The sequence below is a fragment of the Mustela nivalis genome, assembly GCF_964662115.1.
Source record: "Mustela nivalis genome assembly, chromosome: 14".
NCBI lineage: Eukaryota > Metazoa > Chordata > Mammalia > Carnivora > Mustelidae > Mustela > Mustela nivalis.
Window position 1 is genome coordinate 20,347,823 of NC_139033.1, and position 20,049 is coordinate 20,367,871.

The following is a 20,049-nucleotide window of genomic DNA, read 5'->3' on the forward strand; positions in this document are numbered from 1 at the left end:
GTCCCAGGAAGTCAACGAGTCACAGAGAGCTCCATCTTAGAGACCCTCAGAGCTCTGCTGTGAGAAAGAAGAGTTCCACCCGGCAAGCGCACGGACCTCGTAAACCAGCACCTCGCCGTGTCTTGGTTCCCGCTCCGGCCGGCCGCCACGCCATCACGGAGGACAGACGCAGCGGGACGGCACCGCGTGGAACACGGCAGCCGCTCGGCCTCGCGGGCGGCCTGGTTCCGGGCCAGCCGGGCCACCAGGCACAGCGGGGCGAGCCGGCTGTGAAGCCCGGGGCGAGCACGAGCACAAGGCACCGGGCTAGACTCCGCGGCGCGGCGCGCGCTCTCTGTGGGGCTGCGGTGAGGCATCCAGAGCAGCCACGGGCTGAGAAGCCGGAGGCAAGTGGATCTGTGGAAGGGAAAAGAGCATCTCCCAGACTTGTCCGTGACTCAGGCGCTGCTGGCCAGGCAGACCCCCTGAACTAGGGCAGGAAAGAGAGAGGCTCCGTGGGCAGGGGCGGAGGCAGGCGGGCGGGTGCTCCCTGTGGGGCCGGCACGGCTGGCTCTGCAGCCTCCGAGGCCAACGCTGAGGAGGTACAGGACTTTCTCCTGTGGACTCTGGTCACATTATTTGGGAAAACATCAGCCTGCCTCCGCTACCCCAGGCACAAGGACCACCCTGGTCGGGTGTGCGCAGGAAGTGTTCCCGAGCTCGTGGGGAGCCGCTGGGGCTGGAGCGGACTGGACACCCAAGCACTGCCGCCGGGTTCTGCCGAGGGGCTCTCCCCGACAGTGTGGGCACCGCTCAGGAACCAGCAGCAAGAACTTGCTTCACGAACTACTGTGTCACCAATAAGCGTCAGTGGAGCAGGCTCGGCAGACGGCACCTACCCTCGAGGCTGGTGAACAAGAGAATGCGGATAACCTTCAAGGAAAAACAGCACAGGCGAGTTCTGTTTTTATAGCGAAAACAATCAAGGAAAACGTGTCTTCGATTAAGACTAATGCCACACAGGAAGCAGAAGCCTAGGTTTACACGCGTCCTGTATTTCAGTCAAGCGTTCGTACAACTTGCTTTTCAACGTTAAGAATCTCTAGAAGCTCAAACGTCAAATAGTAAGTTGACAGAGTAATTATAATTATCACCACTTCTGAGTAATGTTCTTATAGAATTTTAAAACTTAGACGTCTGGTCGATGAGTAAAGTACTTCCCGGTAACATGACTTAGGAACAAAACAACTTCAGGCCTGCCACTTCGAGAATTACAGACGTGGTTTACACGGTCACGGATACCGGTTATTTTCAGCTCACTTCATTGCTAACCAACCAGCCACGGTTTTGTCATCGAGAGAGCCATTCCGAAACAAGTGGAAAAGCCGTCTGCCTTTTCAGACCGTCAAGGGCACGAGAAGGCGACCGCAACCCACACTGTCACACGAGGAAACCGAACCGGAGCCCCCGGACCCTGCAGACGGTCAGGAGCGTTGAGAAGGGGCGCCACGGCCGAGTGCGAGGCTGGCCGGGCAGCAGGCGCCTCGCGTGGGCTCGCTCCTGACCGAACGGTCCTGCCGGCCTTCCCTCGCTGCAGGGAGGTGTGTGAGGAACCGGACGAATGTGAGGCTGTGATGGGGCAGGACCCCCGTCAGGCCGTGGGCCGCCTGCTGCGCGTCGACTGTCCTGTGGGGGCTGTGAGGGTGGCGCTCGGGCCCCAGGCCTGCGGCGCTCCTCGGGGACACGGCCACCCGAAAGGGCCTGCACGCACTCTGCCTGCCCGATGCTTGTGTTTGGGTCTTAATAGGAGCAAAAGTCATTTTAATGAGAAGTTCTACAAAAGTAATCAAAACTTTTTCCTGTAAACCGTCATCTATGGGAAATGGCATAGGTGCCGTTTTATCTGAATTTCCCCCAGAGTTTTCCTTCTGTGACATCCTGAACCTCTCTTTTGGGGTGCAGAGACCGACGTGGGGCCTGAACCTACGGCCCCGTGCGAGTGGAGACAGAGTTGGACGCCCACTGAGTAAGCCATCGGGCGCCCGTCCACCTCTTTCTGACACTCCGTGATGGCAGTGGATGGCACCCAGGTCCTTGCTGGCTGATCTCCCAACGCTGCGCACGCAGAGGGCGGCCGTCTTTCTGTGAGGAGCTCGGACCCCCCTCCCGGGCTTCACACCGTGGCCTACAGACGATCTTCCCTCAGACTCAACACAAACCCCTCACAAGGACTGTACGACGGTGGGACATTGCCACCCCTCCCTCTTCTGGTGCCAAACCAACCCAGCCAACAAGTGTACGGTTCCTTGGGGAGGAGGAGACGCCGCATCGCAGCGGTGCATGGCGGCAGCGCCCCGCACCTGAGCCGGACTGCAGAGACCCTCCGTGTCCCTCCGCCTTCCCTCCTGCTGCCTCCATCTCAGTAACCCGCCCACTCAGCCTCCCCAGTTCTCCGATCCCTCTTTCCAGGCTCCATCGGGAAGCAGCATGGCCAACCCCATTTCACAGGGTTAGGGTAGGTATGAGTTATGCTGTTTCTTGAACTCCACAGTTACTAGTTCTGTGATCTTGGACACATGGCACAGTGGATCTCTGAGCCTCAGACGCGGCACCTGTAAAGTGCTAACGACTGGCAAGGACCGTGGGGACTGGCACTAGTGCGTGAGGGCAGGTTCCAGAATCATGTCACCGGAGCAGATGATCCCTGGTCTCAACAGTCAGAGAAGGTTCTACATAAGAGACAGGCCCTGAGCTAAAACGGAGTGGACAGGGGTGCACCACTTGGGGAAGGCAGGTCATCAGCGAGGCCCCAGAGCTCAGCCGGTACAGATGGTCCCAGCGGAAGGAAGCAACATACACACCAAACACACCGAGAGTCCGTGGGGACTGCGACCCCCCCCGGGCACACAAAGACACACAGAACGGACAGCCCTGGGTCCTAAGAAACAGAAAATCTGCTACGGTATGAGCATAGTTGAAACCGGTGTATGCAAAATTCGAGGTCACGTTATTAAGTCTCTGAACGGGCATGGGAGACTGGAGATCTGAAATAAAGCAGGAGAAGTGAAGTCCCAGACCAAGTGAAGCAAAGAGGTCCCGGTGCAACACGGAGCCTCAGCTGCTGTGCAAGGCCAGCGGGTGCCGCGGGGCACGCCAGGACCTGGGGCTCCCCAGAGGGCCCCAAGAACACGCCCTTGCTCTGAGCCCCACCCAGAGGGCCCCGAGAACACGCCCTTGCTCTGAGCCCCACCCAGAGGGCCCCGAGAACACGCCCTTGCTCTGAGCCCCACTCAGGGAGACCCACCTTCTCGCCTTCCATTCAGGGCGATGTCAGCCCAACCCCTCAGCACCCCCCCAATCAAGTATGAACCACAGGGTTTCGGGGTGTGGCAACTAGGGGACTCAGGACCTCCCCCATCAGACTTGTTTCGGCGTTTCCCTGTGGGCGGGGAGTGAACGTGTGAAACACCGCACACGCGGGAGTGAGAGGACCGTACGTGCGTGCGCGTGCGTGTGCACTGACAGGCGAGGCACTCCGTGCGGCAACAGTGTCCATGCATTCACGCGGCAGTGAGCCTACATTTTCTGTGAGTACGTGAAAGGGGTAAACATTCCTAGTAGAGGACCAGCCCCTCCTTTAGTTCAAACACGTACCAATCACATGCAATTTGATACGCCTTAAAATTAAACGTAAAGGTAGGTAAGACGCCAAATCAAGCACATAGTAGATGTGTCAAAATATTAATAACAAAGTTAACTGGGCAAAGACAGACAGATGAAAAGGCTGAAGGCAGAAAATCGATGCTTTCAAGGCTGGCAAAGCTCAGCTCGGCTCCCCACCCAAAGGTGACAGTGACAGTGACCACAGTGAAAGCAGGGGGAAGAGAGGAGGGCTGGAAGGAGGCGTCCCCCGATGCCCTCACAAAGGTGCCCCTGCGTACCCACCCCAGTCCGAGGACGGGCCAGGGCACTGGGCCTCACGGATCCAGGCTACGTGCCATGAGGCAGTGCTGGGTTCTGGGAGCGTCAGGGCACTTCTCAGGAGTTCTGAACTGGTTCAAATAGACTGTGTGATTACAGAGCATGAGCCTGAGGCCTCCAACAGTGCGAGCAGGTGAGGAAGACGCGGCCGAGAAGACACGTAAGCAGAGTGGGCGGAGGGGACAACCACGCGGGGCCCTGGGCTTCCTGCTGGAGCCACACCCAATGGGTTGCTGGGCTCATCTGCTTTGCACCTGTTTTACACATCAACAAATTCGCCCTTTAACTTACGCATCGGTCAAGAACTGCATCTGTAGATCTTTCATGAACAAGTACTGCAGTCTGAGTGAAGGGCAAGTGACATCAATATATTTGCAAACACGGACGAGCTGCTCTTTACTATGCAGAAAGGTGACACGAACTGCAACAAGATGAGTGAAACAAGGGCCGGAAGGACAAGGGCCTGCAGAGGGACTCCAGCCGCTGCGGCCGACACCGCACAACTCTACCCACCCCACCCCCCGAGGGAACAGGAGAGACCGCCCGAGGCCACAGCAAGCATGAGGTGTCCTCAAGGCAAGAACGCCAGCTCGCAGCCCCAGGTGCTAGAGCCCGAAGCCGAAGCCTCCACCTCCAGTACACACCAGCTCTCACGGGCAATGGTGAGGACAGTGTTTGGCTTTCTTGTAGCTTCTGACTCTGAAGTCGGTTTTAAACGCACAGAAGTAGCAAAACCATGGGGGTTCTTGGGTGCTCCCCCAGCGGCAACACCTTTGGCCTGAAGCACTCTCTCCCGGCAGAGCTGATGTTACGGCACGATTTTGTCACACGCAGGGTTCACTCGGCCTCGGCCACGTTTTACACATACTCTTCTGCTTTCTGTGTTCCAAGGACAGGTTCGTGTCACGCCCTGTCACCATCACAATCAGATGGTTCCAAGAGGCTTGCACGCTCCTCAGATTAAACCCCAATGGCAGCAGCAGCCCAAACCCCAAACCCTGGCAACCGCTGAATTGTCCATCATAATTTTCTAACTTCAAGAATGTCTTATAAGGGCGCCTGGGTGGCTCAGTGGGTTAAGCCGCTGCCTTCGGCTCAGGTCATGATCTCAGAGTCCTGGGATCGAGTCCCGCATCGGGCTCTCTGCTCAGCAGAGAGCCTGCTTCCCTCTCTCTCTCTCTCTCTCTCTGCCTGCCTCTCCATCTACTTGTGATTTCTCTCTGTCAAATAAATAAATAAAATCTTTAAAAAAAAAAAAAAAAAAAAAAAAAGAATGTCTTATAAATGCCCAAGTTGTTCTATGTATCAAACTTTATTCCTTTCTATTACGGGATAGTACTCATCGTACAGACAGACCACAGTCTGTCTACATCACGTTATTTTAACGTCACCTACCGTCCCCCAGTTGGCCATTGCTACAGTTGTACACTGTTGTTAAAAGAAAGTCTGCGGCATTCTCAAGAATAAAGTTCATCACATTTGGGACCTGAAAATTCTACCTACCCTGGAGAGTCCTGCTTGCAAAGCTAATCAGAAAGTTTCATTCCACTTTGTCTTTCTTTATGCAAAACTGCAAGACAGTTCTATGATCTTGGGTAATGGCAGGCTATCCTATCTGAACTAATGCTCCCACTGAAAACAGCAAGAAATACTGTATAAAATATTTTTCATATTTCCTCAAAGAAAGAACTGACTGGATAGTAAGGAATTTCCGGGTTGAACCCTCACCGGGTTCCATGAAGGTGAAGGAAGTGCCAGTCAGCAGGCTGACTTTTCTTTCAACAGGCTGTGTGTAGGGGCAAAAACAAAGACCGGACCATCAACAGGTGGAGGCCCAACACGAGGCCCTTCTTTCCAAGGGAGGCAGGGCTGTGAGGGCGACGCCGTCACCCTGAGGGGGAAGCCAGAAAGCGAAATACCTGTGCGTGCAGCTGGCAGCAGGCTCGTGTGATTCAGTGACTGGGACTCTCCGGTTTGGAGGAAGATGTTCTGAGGCAGGTGGTACCTCCAAGTACACTGCAGAGGCAAGGGTACAGTTTCCGGAGAAACAAAGCTCTCATCTTTGACCTCACATTACTCCTATAATTAGCTTTTCAAATATAATTACCAAAGAGAATTCCCACAAATAAACCAAAAACAAAAAACACAACAACAAACAGCACAGCACTCAGGGAAACAGTGTACTCAAGTGACAGCCAGAGGGAAAAACAAGAGAAAAGGACTGACAAAAGCAGCAGATCCCACACGAGACTGACACAGACTGCAAAACAAGGAAATATACGGAAAACTAGAAAGATATTTGCAAGCAACAGGCAAACATAAAAATGAATAAATCAATGTGCTAAAGATACCAAACAGAATTTCCTGGACCAAAAAGTATCAGTAATGGAAATTAAGAACTCCACTGGTTTGACAGTGGCCTAGACACAGCCAAAGAGGAGATCAGCAACTTGGAAGTCGGGTTGCCGGAGAAGATGCAGAATGGGGAATGAGGACAGAAGGTGGAAAGTAGGGAAGAAAAGGAGAAACAAAGAGTGGGGTTAGGACACTGAACAAATCTCACATGTCCTCAAAAGAGAGGGGACAGATTAGTATATAAGGAGACAACAACCCTGTTTTCTGGGATAGGAAAGGAGTGATTCACAGACTTGAGCAATGCACCAAATCCTAAGCATTATATGAAAAGCAGCTTCCATCCCCACACAGTGTGTCTGAGCACAGAGCAACAACAAGGAGTAGGTCGGAAAGCCATTGCAGGGCGGAGGGCACTGAGGAGCAGAGGCCCATGGATGCCCGCCAGCAGAGGCTGCAGCCACAAGGCAACATGGGGCATGTGGGTGGAACCGTTTCACAAAGGGAAGCCAAACAGAAATCTAGAGCGTTCCCAACAAAGCCAGAGTCAACAAAACAATACATTTCTGACAGAAGGAAAGTCACTCTACATGAAAGGCCTGAAGTGTAGGAAGAAATGAAGAAATACACGACGCACTGAAATGCACAGGGAATGTGCAAAACAACAGTATCTATGGGACTTAAGAACGACTCGGATTAAAGTACTTGACAAAAATGGCACAAGGTCAGAGGGGTGCCAGGAGGTAAACATTAAACATTACTCTGAGACAATGTGTACAGGAAGTGACTACCTGTGGGTCTGAGAGAGAATAATGCTCTCAGGTCACAGGCTAACTATAAGAACAACCAATACAGCTTAAAACCTTTCAAACTAGTGGCGAGAAAGTGGAATTATAAAAAATTGTAAGTAAAATGGTGAGACAGGAGGAAAATATAGAATAGTAAGTCATACTAAAAAAACAAAATAAGATGGTAGGTGTAAAGCAGAAATACAACAGAATCACAATACCTGTGTAGGCAGCATTTGTCGGAGTAGGTAAAAATTAAATGTGAGAGACACACATACACACACACAGAAGGGAAAGTGCAAAATGGAGCAAGACAAGCCAAGCACATCACACCCAGCAGGCACAGCTACATGAGCTTAACACGAAGTAGAATTTAACGCAAAAAACTTTCCCAGAGGGGCGCCTGGGTGGCTCTGTGGGTTAAGGGTCCTACTCTTTCAGCTCTGGTCTTGTCAGAGGGTTATGGAGTCAAGTCCTAAATCAGGCTCCGTGCTCAGGTGGAATCTGCTTGAGGATTCTCTCCCTCTGCCCCTCCCCCACTCTCTCTCTTAAATAACTCTTTAAGAAAAAAGCTTTAGCAGAGATAAAGTCACTTGATAATGAGAAAATACTTAACTCAACAAAAATATATAACAGTTTAAATCTGTATACATCTGATACCAAAGCCACAAAATACATAATTCCAGCAACAGAACTCCAGGGAGAACAGATTCCCAACACCAATGAGAGATTTCCACACGGTGCTTAGTAAGTGAGAGAAGGGAGAAAAGCTAGCAGGGGTGCAGAGAAACTAAAGCACAAGATGACAATCTTGGTTTACCAGACATGCTCACATTCCAGCAATCCAGCACCCAGGTTTAAGTCAACTAGACATCCAGCCCTACAATGCATCTCAGCTAAATTCATGCATCTGAAATGAAGGTATATTCTTTGAAATGACACAAAAAACTAAGTATGAACACAGATAATAATTAGAAAATGCAAATACACTTGTAATAACCACCGGTCAAAGAAGAAATCACAGTGGAAGCTAAGAGATATTCTGTACCTGACAGTAACAAAAATACCACTACAGAAACGTCTGGAATGTAGCCAAAGCCGTATTTCCGTGCGAATTTATAGCCTCAATGACATATATTCAGAATGGGAAAAAAAGGCTGAAAATTCTAGTAAAAGTTGGGCAAGGTTTCCATGGAGAAATTTTTTTAAACTTCAAGATACTGCAGAAGACCTAAAAAATTAAGAGAGATATGTTGGGGTGCCAGGGTGGCTCTGTTGGTTGAGCAGCTGACTCATGATTTTGGCTCAGGTCATGACCTCGCTCCACGCTCAGCAGGGAGTTTCCTTAAGTATTCTCTCCCTCCACACCACCCCCTCTTCCTCCCTCTTTCTCTCCCTCTAAAATAAGTAAATCTTTTTTTTTTTTTAATTTTTTTTTTTAAAATTTATTTGACAGACAAAGATCACAAGTAGGCAGAGAGGCAGGCAGAGAGAGAGAGGAAGGAAAGCAGGCTCCTCTGTGGAGCAGGGAGCCCGATGCGGGGCTCGATCCCAGGACCCTGGGATCATGACCTGAGCCGAAAGCAGAGGCTTTAACCCACTGAGCCACCCAGGCGCCCCAGTAAATCTTTTTTTAAAGATTTTATTTATTTATTTGACAGAGACACAGAGATCACAAGTAGGCAGAGAGGCAGGCAGAGAGAGAGAGGAGGAAGCAGGCTCCCTGCTGAGCAGAGAGCCTGATGCGGGGCTCGATCCCAGGACCCTGGGATCATGACCCAAGCCAAAGGCAGAGGCATTAACCCACTGAGCCATCCAGGCACCCCTAAAATAAATAAATCTTAAAAAAAAAGTTGAGAAATGCTAGATTCATGGCCTGGAAAATTGAATATTAAATGCAAATGGCCAGCCAGAACAAGGGTACTCCTGAAGAACACAAGGAAGAAAGACCCATTCTAGAAACCACTAACTCAGGACAAAGGGTCAGACTTCCAGCAGACTGTTCTTTGCTCAGGAATAGACAACCCCCCAAGGGAACAGCACAGGAGACCCAAAGCAGCCTGTGCGTGTCTGAGTCCTAGTGTATGACAGAGGAGCTCTAGGTCACTAGGGAACAGTCCTTCTGACAAGGGATGCTGAGACAACTGGTGTGGAAAACAGTGATACCTGAAGATCCTGTTTCACACTATTTAAAAAACCCATCACTTCGAGCGGTCAAGGACGACCCTGCTATGCTTTTAGAAGCTAATACAGGAGGATAGCTCCATTGTCTGGAGAGTGGCTCAGAGCAGCTTCCTAAACAACATACGGACAGTGACAACCAAGAGCAAAAAAGACTTAAAATCTGACTATGCAAGATTACTACTTTCTCATAACTGCACCAACTGTAAAAACTCAAGCTACAGATTGAGAAAGACTATCCGTATGATGCGGGCCCGAGAAGAAGACCTGTATCCTATGAACACCTACAAACTGCCCAGTAGGGCAGACTACCCGACGTTAGGAGAGCTGGGGACAGTCTTCCGTGACTGGCTGCTCCATGCTCTGGGGCTGCACACCTGCGGTCTCTGGAATCTTTCTTTTCCCTGGCGGGCAGTGCCAGCCCGCAGCTGGGCAGCTCTGTGAGCCCACTTCCTCCCTGTCGGATCTGGGGAGCCCAATGGGCTTCTCTCACAGTATCCTGTCTCTGCTCCTTCCAGCCCGAGCTGGCAGTGCTTCTGCTGAAACAGACTCTCAAAACCTCTGTGCGTCTCCTGTGCATGTCATGGGGACCCACGCCCCCTCACAAAAGGCTTCCACACAGATTTCCCTCGGATAACCCAATCTGCTTCAGGCTCTGGCCGAGACGGGTGAGTCCATGAGTCACAATCATAACCTCTTCAGCAAAAAGCCGTGCAGCCACACCCTGGCCCTCCTTCCCTGCATGCTTTCCAAACTGCATTTTCCAATACGGGTATCTTTCGCAATCTGGATGGGATGCAAATTTCTGCCGCCACTGTCTGGTTTCCTAGGTCGGAAACACTCTTTTCCCCAGGCATTCCCCAAGCATGCTAAATGGAGAAGGAATCCCTAGTGGAACGTTCAGAGAGTTGACTTCTAGGTTCTGATGCGAATTCTATACCCACATTACCTGCCGCTCTGAATACTCTGTTCTTACTGCGCAGTACTCCGAGCACTGGGTCCTCAGGCCTTCCAGCAGCTAAGTGGCAGAATGGGGCTCCCACCCACTGCACGACTTTTGACGAGGTGGTCCCACGTGTTTCTCAGAAGGGACAGAGTCCTCACCACCAGCACCTTCTACTGCCATCACCCACGCACGGTCCCGCGAGGGTAGAAGCCCCCTGACCCGGCACTGACAGGACAGTTTTCTGAAGCGTCAGCTAGAACGTGACACCCCACTGGAAAGCATGTGGGGAGAAGCGCTGCTGGCCCACACGCAGCCGCAAGCACCCGGCCTGACGGGGTCTAACTGTGCCCCGAAGAACTGCGGTGGTGCGGGTTTTGTCCGAGGGACACAACCAATGCAGGGAACATGGACCCATCCCCATCACGTGACTTAAGCCCAGTCATATTTTCCTTAAAAGACAAAGTAAACTATCAGGTGGCTCAAAACTATTTTGTCAAGAAAAATTTCCATGAAACAGCCTCAGTTTGTTAAATTTGAAAGCCAATGAAACCAACCAACCAACCAACCAACCAGAAACAGATTCCCGACACAGAGGGCAAATGGGTTACCCCAGGAGAGGGGGCGGGGGACAGGTGAGGCAGGTGGCGGGGATTAAGCAGTCCAGGCCTCCAGCTGAAAAATACGGGAGTCACGGGATGCAACGTAGAGCTCCGGGAGCCTCGTCGGTATAGCAATAGTGACCGTATGGCCACCGACCGACGGCAGGGAGCGCCGGGTAAGGGGCACCGCTGTCCGATCGCTCCACTGGACACCGGAAACTAATGTGAACTCTGTGTATCAACTGTATTTCCATTAAAAACACGTGTTAGGTCACTGGAAGAAAAAGCACTTAACCTTCCAAAATTGTGCACTTTGAAAAAAAGGAAAATTTTTAAATCTATCCTTTATTAAACTGAAAAGCATATTACCAATACTAGAATGTATTATTATTCATATTTTAAGGAAACTTTGCAGACGGAAAGCAAACTTGGTGGAACTGCATGTAAACACAAGCTCTGTAGGTCGCGGCCTGTGCTCTTCCCAACGTGCAGCTTTCATTTCCTCGGTGGAGTTAGTCTGCTTGTGTCCTCACACTGCGAGTGACGCCAGGTCTCACGCTGAAGCAGGCGTGAGACCTTCTGGAGTAGACAGAGGTGCAGGTACCATTCTGTCTAGTAAGTCTCTCCACACTTGACTGAACACGTGAATATAAAACCGTTGACTGGAAAACCAGAACAAGACAGATCTGCAGAAACGGTACGTTCCTCATTTTATAAACAACTTTTAAGAAGTCTGTATGGGCTAAATAAGAAAAGGTCTATGTGTAAATATTGTATATTTACATATACATAAAAATGCATATTAATATTTATAAGTCTGTATATGTACACATTTCTGAAAAGCCTTATAGTCTTTACCAATGGTAAAATTGCAGAAAATATATATTTATTTCCCTTGCTATTCGGTATTATCTAATTTTTTACTACATACATATATATATATATACAATTGAAAAAAAATGAAAATCGGTATCAGCTTAAAATTGCTTATAAAGGGGGCCCCTGGGTGGCTCAGTGGGTTAAGCCTCTGCTTTCATCTTGGGTCATGATCTCAGGGTCCTGGGATCGAGCCCCGCATCGGGCTCTCTGCTCCACGGGGAGCCTGCTTCCTCCTCTCTCTGCCTGCCTCTCTGCCTGCTTGTGCTCTCTCTCTCTCAAATTATAAAAAAAAATCTTTAAAAATGCTTATAATGTATTACATCTCATAACCATAATTCATTTTTCTTGTTAACTTGATAAAAGGAAAAGTGTCAAGTCTTTTTATACTGTCATGCTGAAGAAATTGGAGAGTCCACAGGAATAAAATATTTCATTGAAAAACACAATAAAATTTCAGTGGTTTTCAATGGTTTCCACCGGTGAAATACAGGAGTGCCCTAGAGAAAAGGAACAGCACCCCCACTAGGCCTTTGCATTGTATGATAGTCTCGAAAGGCACATCATAAAAACACGTTAAAACGGGCAGAAGAGAAACGAGATTAATGAAAGCAAAAACCCCCAAACTAAACCAAACCAAACCAAATTACTGAGAAAATGGGTGTTTGCTCTATGGATATGGGAGTAGCAGACTTTTGTTGGCACTTGCAGGAGGAGTGTGCCAGCAAGTTAACACGTGCTGTGCCAGTCACTACGGACACAGCCGGGCAAGGGGGCTCCCACGGGCAGTGGGGTCCACATGGGAACGTGCGGTTCCTGTTAGGCAGTGGTGTTCACACCGGGGCTGGTTCACATCAGGCACTGGGGTTGGTTCACACGGGCAGGGGGCTGCGTCACACCGGGCAGGGGCGCCCCCACTGGGCAGGGGGGTTGGTTGACACCACACAGGGGGCTCCCTGAGCTCACACCTTCCAGCAGTAAGTGCTGCTGCTGCCTAGTGGGCTGTGTGTGGGCTGCTAGGCACGTGGCCGACTTTCCTGTGGGGAGCTGCAGAAGGAAGCCTTGTAGGCCCCGGATTCGAGTCAGGAGGCTCTGGGGAGAGCTGTGACACTCATTCAACGCAGGAATGACACCAAGGTCCTTGATCTAGGGAGCAACAAGTCAAGCCAAATCAGCAGATAAAACCTGCAGAAATGGGTGCTGAGCGTGAGGGAAGGAAGGCTTCCAGGCCACTTCTGGGAGACATGCCCACGTGTGCCACGTCTGGCAGCGAACTCTGGGTTGTATTTACTGTACAAGACTGAAAACACGAGCGACGCAGACTTATTGCATTTGCAAACTGACTTTCCTTTGGGGCCATACTTCCCATATCCTTGCACTGAGAACGTGGTGCGTGTCGGGCACCAGGCCGGCTGTGCCGCGATGGCAGGAACCGTGTGGAGGCGCTCTGTGCCAGGTTCCACGCACGCATCTGGCCTACAAGTGCATCCACGTCCCCGTAGGACGCCAGGCGACGTGCTCGGCACAGGTCGGGTTGGCGGGGTGGGGGGGGGCTGTGACCAGGCCTTCGGACTGCTATTGACCAGGACGGTCTCAGCAGAAAGGGTCAGTTCCAGAACGACTCCTCAATAGCTCTGGTCTGCCCATTTCCACTTACCAGTGAGTTTCTGGGGACAAGGATGAGTCACCAGAGCCCCTGCTGGCACTCGCTATGTGTCCATGGGAGGATGATGATGCCGCACGGCAGCACGGCAGCTCGACAGACTGTGTGCACACTCGCAGCTGCTCAGAGCAGGGCAGGACCTCCGGAGCGGGTCCCTTCAGAAAGGGTGAGAGGTGCCCTCGGGCACGCCGTGCTCTGTTCTCAGCCCTGAGCCCGGCGAGCCCCCTGTCCTCACGCAGCGGGCGGGCTCAGAACCGCAGACCAGCAAGAGCAAAGAGCAGTGACCCGCGGGGACGGCAGCAGAATTAAAACAGGCTGACGGGACACCAGGTGGCCGGCCGGGGCCTCCCTGAGCACGCGGCAGCCCTCCCCGGCCGAGAAGGGCCAAGCCCAGCGTGCGCTGTGGCGGTGGAGGGGAACGCGGGGCTGGAGGGGCGGGCTGGCCACGGGCCACTCGCCGGGTGCCGTCACGGGCGCCCGGGGGCACGCGGCAGCTCGGCTTCGGCCCTGTCCGTGAGTGAGAGACATCGCCTTCGGACAAACTTGTGGAGAAAGCTGGTCTTTCTCTTCAGAACGTTTCCAGCCCTGGCAGGAGCGCTCTAGCCCGGCTGCCTCTGTTCTGTGTCACGGAAGATGCTGCTTCCGGCTTCACTCAGGGTTTACTGGGCTCTAACTGCCCCAGTGTCCAGTCACAGACACGAAGCATCTTCTACAGTGTTTGTGGAAATACTTTAGAACGACTCCCATCTATCTGTAGTGCGGATGTGAGCAATCAAGCTCCACAGGCACGGAGTTAATCACTCATGTCCCGGGGTCGCGGAGGATTATCACGGAGGAATCGTTCGTCGTCGAGAGGCCTGGCTCCTCCGTGCTCTCACGTGACAGGCGCGCCGGCCGGCTTCCGCCACCGGCCGCAGGGACCCGTGTGGATCCAGTGGTCCGATGGTACTGGAAACAAAGTCTGTCAGCGGTAAACAAAACCGTTCCTGCTTTACCCGGAAACCCCGCCCAGTTCTTGAATAGATTACCACAACACTCACACCACGAAAGAGCATCAGATCTAACGAAATGGACTCTGCCCCCCACGGGATCTTCTAGGGAAGCGCGCCGCGTCGCCGTCCCCAGCGCTCTCGGCGGCTCCCTCTGCGGCTCTGTGCCGCCTTCCCGCTCGCCGACAAAATAAATGCCCGAAAGTCATACTCCGCGAAAGCAGCTCTTTGTTTTACCTTAGTTCTCACACGTACCTGATGGGGATGATGTAGGAGAGGAGGAGGAGGAACCGAAACAGGTTGCGGTACCACGGGCCCGCAAATCCTTGCAGGGTTACCATGACGACCGAGAGAGCGACTAGAGCCCCGAACAGGGCTTTGGTCAGCTGGTTGAGTTCAAGGTCCAACAACCCAACCTGAAAGGGACACACAGAATTAGGGCATAACCATGATGTCCGCAGTATTACACACCGGGATGCAGGGCGGTGGCGAATGACATCCTCACACTTCCTCTGGTATGACCTTATCCACAACGAAACACAAAATGCTATTAACTCCACTCTTCTCCTGAAAAGCCTCTTAGAAATTTAGGCAGAATTTCTGAAAGGGAGTCACGATCCGCAGGGCATTTCCAGAACGGACGTACTGAGACAGCCAGGTATCCCACCAAAACGCACCCAGATCCTTTCTAAAGACGAAAATGCCGTGACAGCAGACGGGCAGACTGGGACAGGGGGTGGGGGCGGCGCGAAGGACGCCAGACGCGCTCCGTCTGCGGAGAGGGGACGCGCCTGTCCCTCCTCCGCATGTGCTAACGACGCTCACATGCGTCCCATGCAACAGTTTTACGTTCAGACGGAGGCTCCCAGGAAAGGACAGTGTCCACCATCGCCATCCGCCAGGAGCGTCTCTGAAAAAATCCTTCTCTGAACTAAGCAGAAAAGCAACAGACCAGGTATTAGCTTGAGTGAATACCTTTTGAGTGTGCAGATATCCTACTCTTTAGGTTCTCCCAGTAAGGTCCACAGCCCCAAATCCGTTCTGTGGATCGCGTCTTAGCTGAGCAGAATGCGAGGGGAAGCTATGTCCATGGGAATGAACTGATTTTAGGGTGCAATCTGGGTGGGATCTGGGAAACAGTCAGCAGTGTTCATTCCTCAAGTCACAGGTGCACAACTTTGATCTCGAGCTCCGGCGGTCTGTCCCCACTGTCCACTGTCCCCCCGCTGAGTCGCCTGCCTGGAGGACCACACTGTGTTAGAGCAGTGGGCGGACGCGGGGTTCTGGGCTTTTCTAAAAAGGCTTCAGAACGACACAGGGGGGAGAGGCGGGGTCACACAGCAAGGACATTTCCTCAGGCATCAAAATGTAAGCTCATCTGAATGCTGGCTCTGCCGCCTGACGGTACGACCGGGGCCAACTGCACACCCTTGTTCCCATCTGTAAAGTGGGGCTGGAGACACGCCCCATAACAAGACTCAGGGGGTGAAGACGAGGCACAGCCCCCGGCACACAGGAAGCCCCCACGCGTGTTCCTGTTCTTGTTCTTTGAGTCAGAAGCACCGCGCTCGGAGTCCGCACTTCCCACGCCTGCGGCCTCGGCCTTACCCTGGCCACTCGCTCTCCTCACCCCGGACTGGGGCTCACCTGCTCACCAGGTGGGCTCCCTGCCGGCCCTGGAGAACCGACGGTCTCCCCTGGTGACCGCCCACCCTTCCTCCTCCTCACACGGGGGACCCCGACAGGTGACCGCGTCTCCCAGCGACGTCCACTCGCCACCGTCTGAGCTCCTCCCCACCCTCACACAAACCGCAGAAGACCGTCATTTAAAAAAGAAAGCGACTGCCCTCACTTTGATAAAATAAATGAAACTATAATTCTCAAACTAAAACATTTGAGGATAAGTGAGCTAATTAATTAGCAACCTGGTTTATTTTTTCGTACTTCTGAAAATCCCCAATTTGGGCCAAAACAAAGTTAGCTCTCCCCACGCACGCCTCAGGCTTCAGTCTGCGTCCGGCTGTGATTAGCACCTGCTGCAGGCCTGCAGGAGAACATTCCAGGCCGAGTCAGAAAAACACCCGACCTGGTCAGAACGTCCGGGCGAGCGCGGCTGTGACGACGTCCGCTCATTAAATAAACAGAATTCGATATATTAAAAATTAAATAAACAGGTCTGCGGAGCTTTCTGCCTGTGCAAGCTGACGAGAAATCGGCCCACCGAGCCTCCAGCGGCAAGAAACAGCCAGTCCAGTAGGAAGAGTGCGACGTACACCAGTGATAGAATCACAGGACACACAGCCTTCTGTCTGTCCAGCTGCTGCCAGACGCCACTCTGCGGCCTTCAAGAACAGCCTAGAAACACGGGAACCATAGAAGTGACCCGATGCTTGCCCGGAGCGCTGGGTTCGGCCTGCCCACCCACCAGGGCCCTGCAGGGTCTGCATCCTGGTCGACCCTCGGGAATCCAGCCATAGGCCTTGGCTCCATCCCCAGCCCACGGGCTCCGCCCTCCACCCCGCAGGCCCTGCCCCCTCCCTGCCCTGCCCCCCGCCCTGGGAAGACAGTGCCAGGGCCGGGGACTGCGGTGCGGTCCAAACTGAGGCTGTGTCGAGGACCCATGCTCAAGTCTGCACATGGCCACAGGTGCCCTCCGCCCTGCACACTCAGTCACCTCTGGGCCAGGGGCCACGTCGCGGCCCTCCACCGGCAGCGCTCACCCTCCCCAGAGGGCAGCAGGTCGGTAAGGGCTGCTCTTCCCTTGAGAACCGGGCCACGGAAGCGCCCGCACAGATTTACCAACTGCATTTAAAGAGCCGCCCAACGAGGACAAATACCTTGCAATTTCCGCTACTTCAACTCCTACATAGTTTATGCTTGAATTATTGAGAAAAATAGGTTTTTGGATTAGAATGAAGAAAAATTAAGCTGAGGAAGTAGAGCATGTTTCAAAGCCCAGAGCCTTCTGCTGGGACAAAGGAGGCCTGAGTGTCAGGCCTGGCTGAGGGTCAGATGAAGCCATTATTCATTCCGTCGGGGAGAGAAGACTCAATTACCGCAACCCAAAGATGCTATCAATGAATGCAAAGTGCATATTTTACTCTATTCATCCAAATCCCATTAAAAAGTGAAAGGAATGATTTAATCTGGCCTTCCAGAGTTGGTCTTTTTTCTGTAATAAAATAAAGAATCACTGTCTTGCAAAACGCGTAACCACTGCCTCACACTCTCCCTGCGTCCCAGCAGTGAAAGGCTGTAAAAGCTGCGGCAGAAACAGTCAGAAACGGACACAAAGTTCCCTCTGGACAAATGCCACAGACGGGACCGACAGGAAAAGCAGCCCGCGGCACACTGCGACGCAGACAACGCCAAGGATCCCCACCCTCCTGCCCGACCGAGACCGAGGCGCTTGGGCTCACCCGCCGGGCTCGCGAGCAGCTCAGCCCTGAGGCCCGCCGGGCCAGGTCCTCTCCCGAGCCCTCGGACCCAACGGGAAGCTTCATCACTGAACTTTTTACGTCCCCAGAGCAGGAAGCAGCTCTGCCGTCTCGCAGGTGGTGCTGGCGGAAGGACGGTTCTTCTTCCTGGAAGACCACTGCGCCCGAGCTACAGCACAGAGCACCACCTAAATTCTCAATTTTTCTTTTGTCAATTCTAACAAAGTCCACTTTTAGTTAATAGTTCGTATTTTCATACTCATTTCTCTAAAACGTGCTTAAAAAGTTTCTTCAACTCGCTTAAAATGCAATCTGGACTCTTAAAAATCGTAGTCGGTATAAAAACGAGTGAACTTGTGGACTTGCAGGTTTTATAAAGAAGCTGCTTCACTTTTGATGTGATTCTCTTCCTTGTTTAAAAAAATTTCTTGAGACACCTGAGCGGGCCAAATACCTTTTGCTATGATTGTAAAACCTTTCCACCCATAAAATATATTATTAATCACTCAAAGTAATTATGACTGTATAAGAAAAGGTAAATTAAGTACACTAGCAAGCAATTTTCAACATTTATTGTAATTTCCTATATTAGTAAAGCAAATTTTCTTCTACTTGTCATAATATTTGTTTTATTTGAAACAACTGTGATAACAAAATTAAATACGCTACTGGAAATTTTAATCTCCAAGGGAAAATTTGTGCATAATGTCTAAGACACCACAATGGTTCTGCAAAGGGGCTGTTCTAGGATAATGAGCACAATAATTGCCTGTATAATCTAAAATGCTACTAATGGCAACGATCGCAAATCCATTTAGCTCCTCTTTAATTTATGTACCAAGTTTTAAATAGCTAATGGTTCTCAGTAAAATAATGGTTTATACCAACAATAAAGGGTAAATACGGTATTCTCCTGCTTAATCAAGAAAGGATCAGTCAGGTCTTTGTCAATGGACGAAGGAGAGCCCGCCTTATCTCCAAGACACCGCGCGGTCCCATCCGTCTCCAAGCTAAACCCGTATCGCGCCACCAAGTCCACCCCAAACGGGAACAAAGGTCTCGTGCTGCACAAACTTAGTGAGACAAAAGCACAACGGGCCCTGGCACCCGCAAAGTGCTGACCGTATGGTGTAACCCCGGATTAGCACAAAGTGAACATCAAAATGCTTTCCCCGCTCCTTCAGAACTCACATTTAGCGTACCTGTTCCACCGGGGTGTTTTAGAGTAGCAGAGCGGTCAGACAGGAAACGTTAAAAAGCCAATTCAAACTCTTGCAAAAAGCTAACTAGTATTTTATTTTGTCCAGTATTAACCCTGTACACGGGTCACATTCTGAAACACAGAAAAGCCTCCAGCTGATTTACCCCAGACGGCCCGACACAGGCGGAAGTACAGCGTTACACAGGAGAGACCACTTCGGGGAAAAATAATGATGGCCTTGTTTATCGTTCAGTAGCCGAACGCCTCTTGGACCAGCCCGCCGGCTCCTTATCGTTCAGAATTTGGATCCTGGCTAGAAAACGGAGATGGGGTGACACTTTAACCAAACTGAAATTCTTACTATAAAAAGCACACACAATCCTTTTAAATATCTTTGAAACAAATCAGCCCTATATCTCCCACTTTCTGGAGGCTTTCAAGAAATAAGAAAAAAATAAGTCATCTTTAGACCTTCATTTGTATTTATGTATTTCAAATAACTGAAACGCATATACAAACTCGAACTTCTAAATCTTACAGCAGTAACTTTTCCCATTTTGGAGTTTAAATTGAAAGTATTAGTTTCTACAAAGTGCTATAAGGCCTTCTACTCCTTCCCTCCAGTCTGGTTCTTTGCTCATCCCTGGACGTGAACTACTAAGCCTTGAGTGTCTGCTGCGCACACAGGCCGACCGCAAACGCACACAGACCAGCCGCACACGCACACAGACCGGCCGCACGTGCACACAGGCCGACCGCAAACGCACACAGACCAGCCGCACACGCACACAGACCGGCCGCACACGCACACAGGCCGACCGCACACGCACACAGGCCGGCCGCACACGCACACAGGCCGGCCGCACACGCACAAAGGCCGACCGCACACGCACACAGGCCGGCCGCACACGCACAAAGGCCGACCGCACACGCACACAGGCCGGCCGCACACGCACACAGGCCGACTGTACACGCACACAGGCCGCTGCACACTGCAGACGCGTCTGGGCTATTACTGCTCATCGCCTCAGTGATCTGTGAAATAAGCCGTGTCTCT

At 51.7% G+C, this 20,049-nt stretch overlaps 1 protein-coding gene across 5 annotated transcripts in view; it reads right to left on the reverse strand.

Annotated features, from left to right (window-relative positions):
- The window catches only part of ATP9B (ATPase phospholipid transporting 9B (putative)), a 219,959-nt gene that overhangs the window by 60,840 nt on the left and 139,070 nt on the right, over window positions 1-20,049 (reverse strand). For all 5 annotated transcript variants that reach the window (XM_082699939.1, XM_082699936.1, XM_082699935.1 and 2 more), the window contains one exon: window positions 14,610-14,770. In XM_082699939.1, coding sequence (XP_082556065.1) covers window positions 14,610-14,770 — 161 coding nt within the window. The remainder of the gene's footprint in view (window positions 1-14,609; window positions 14,771-20,049) is intronic.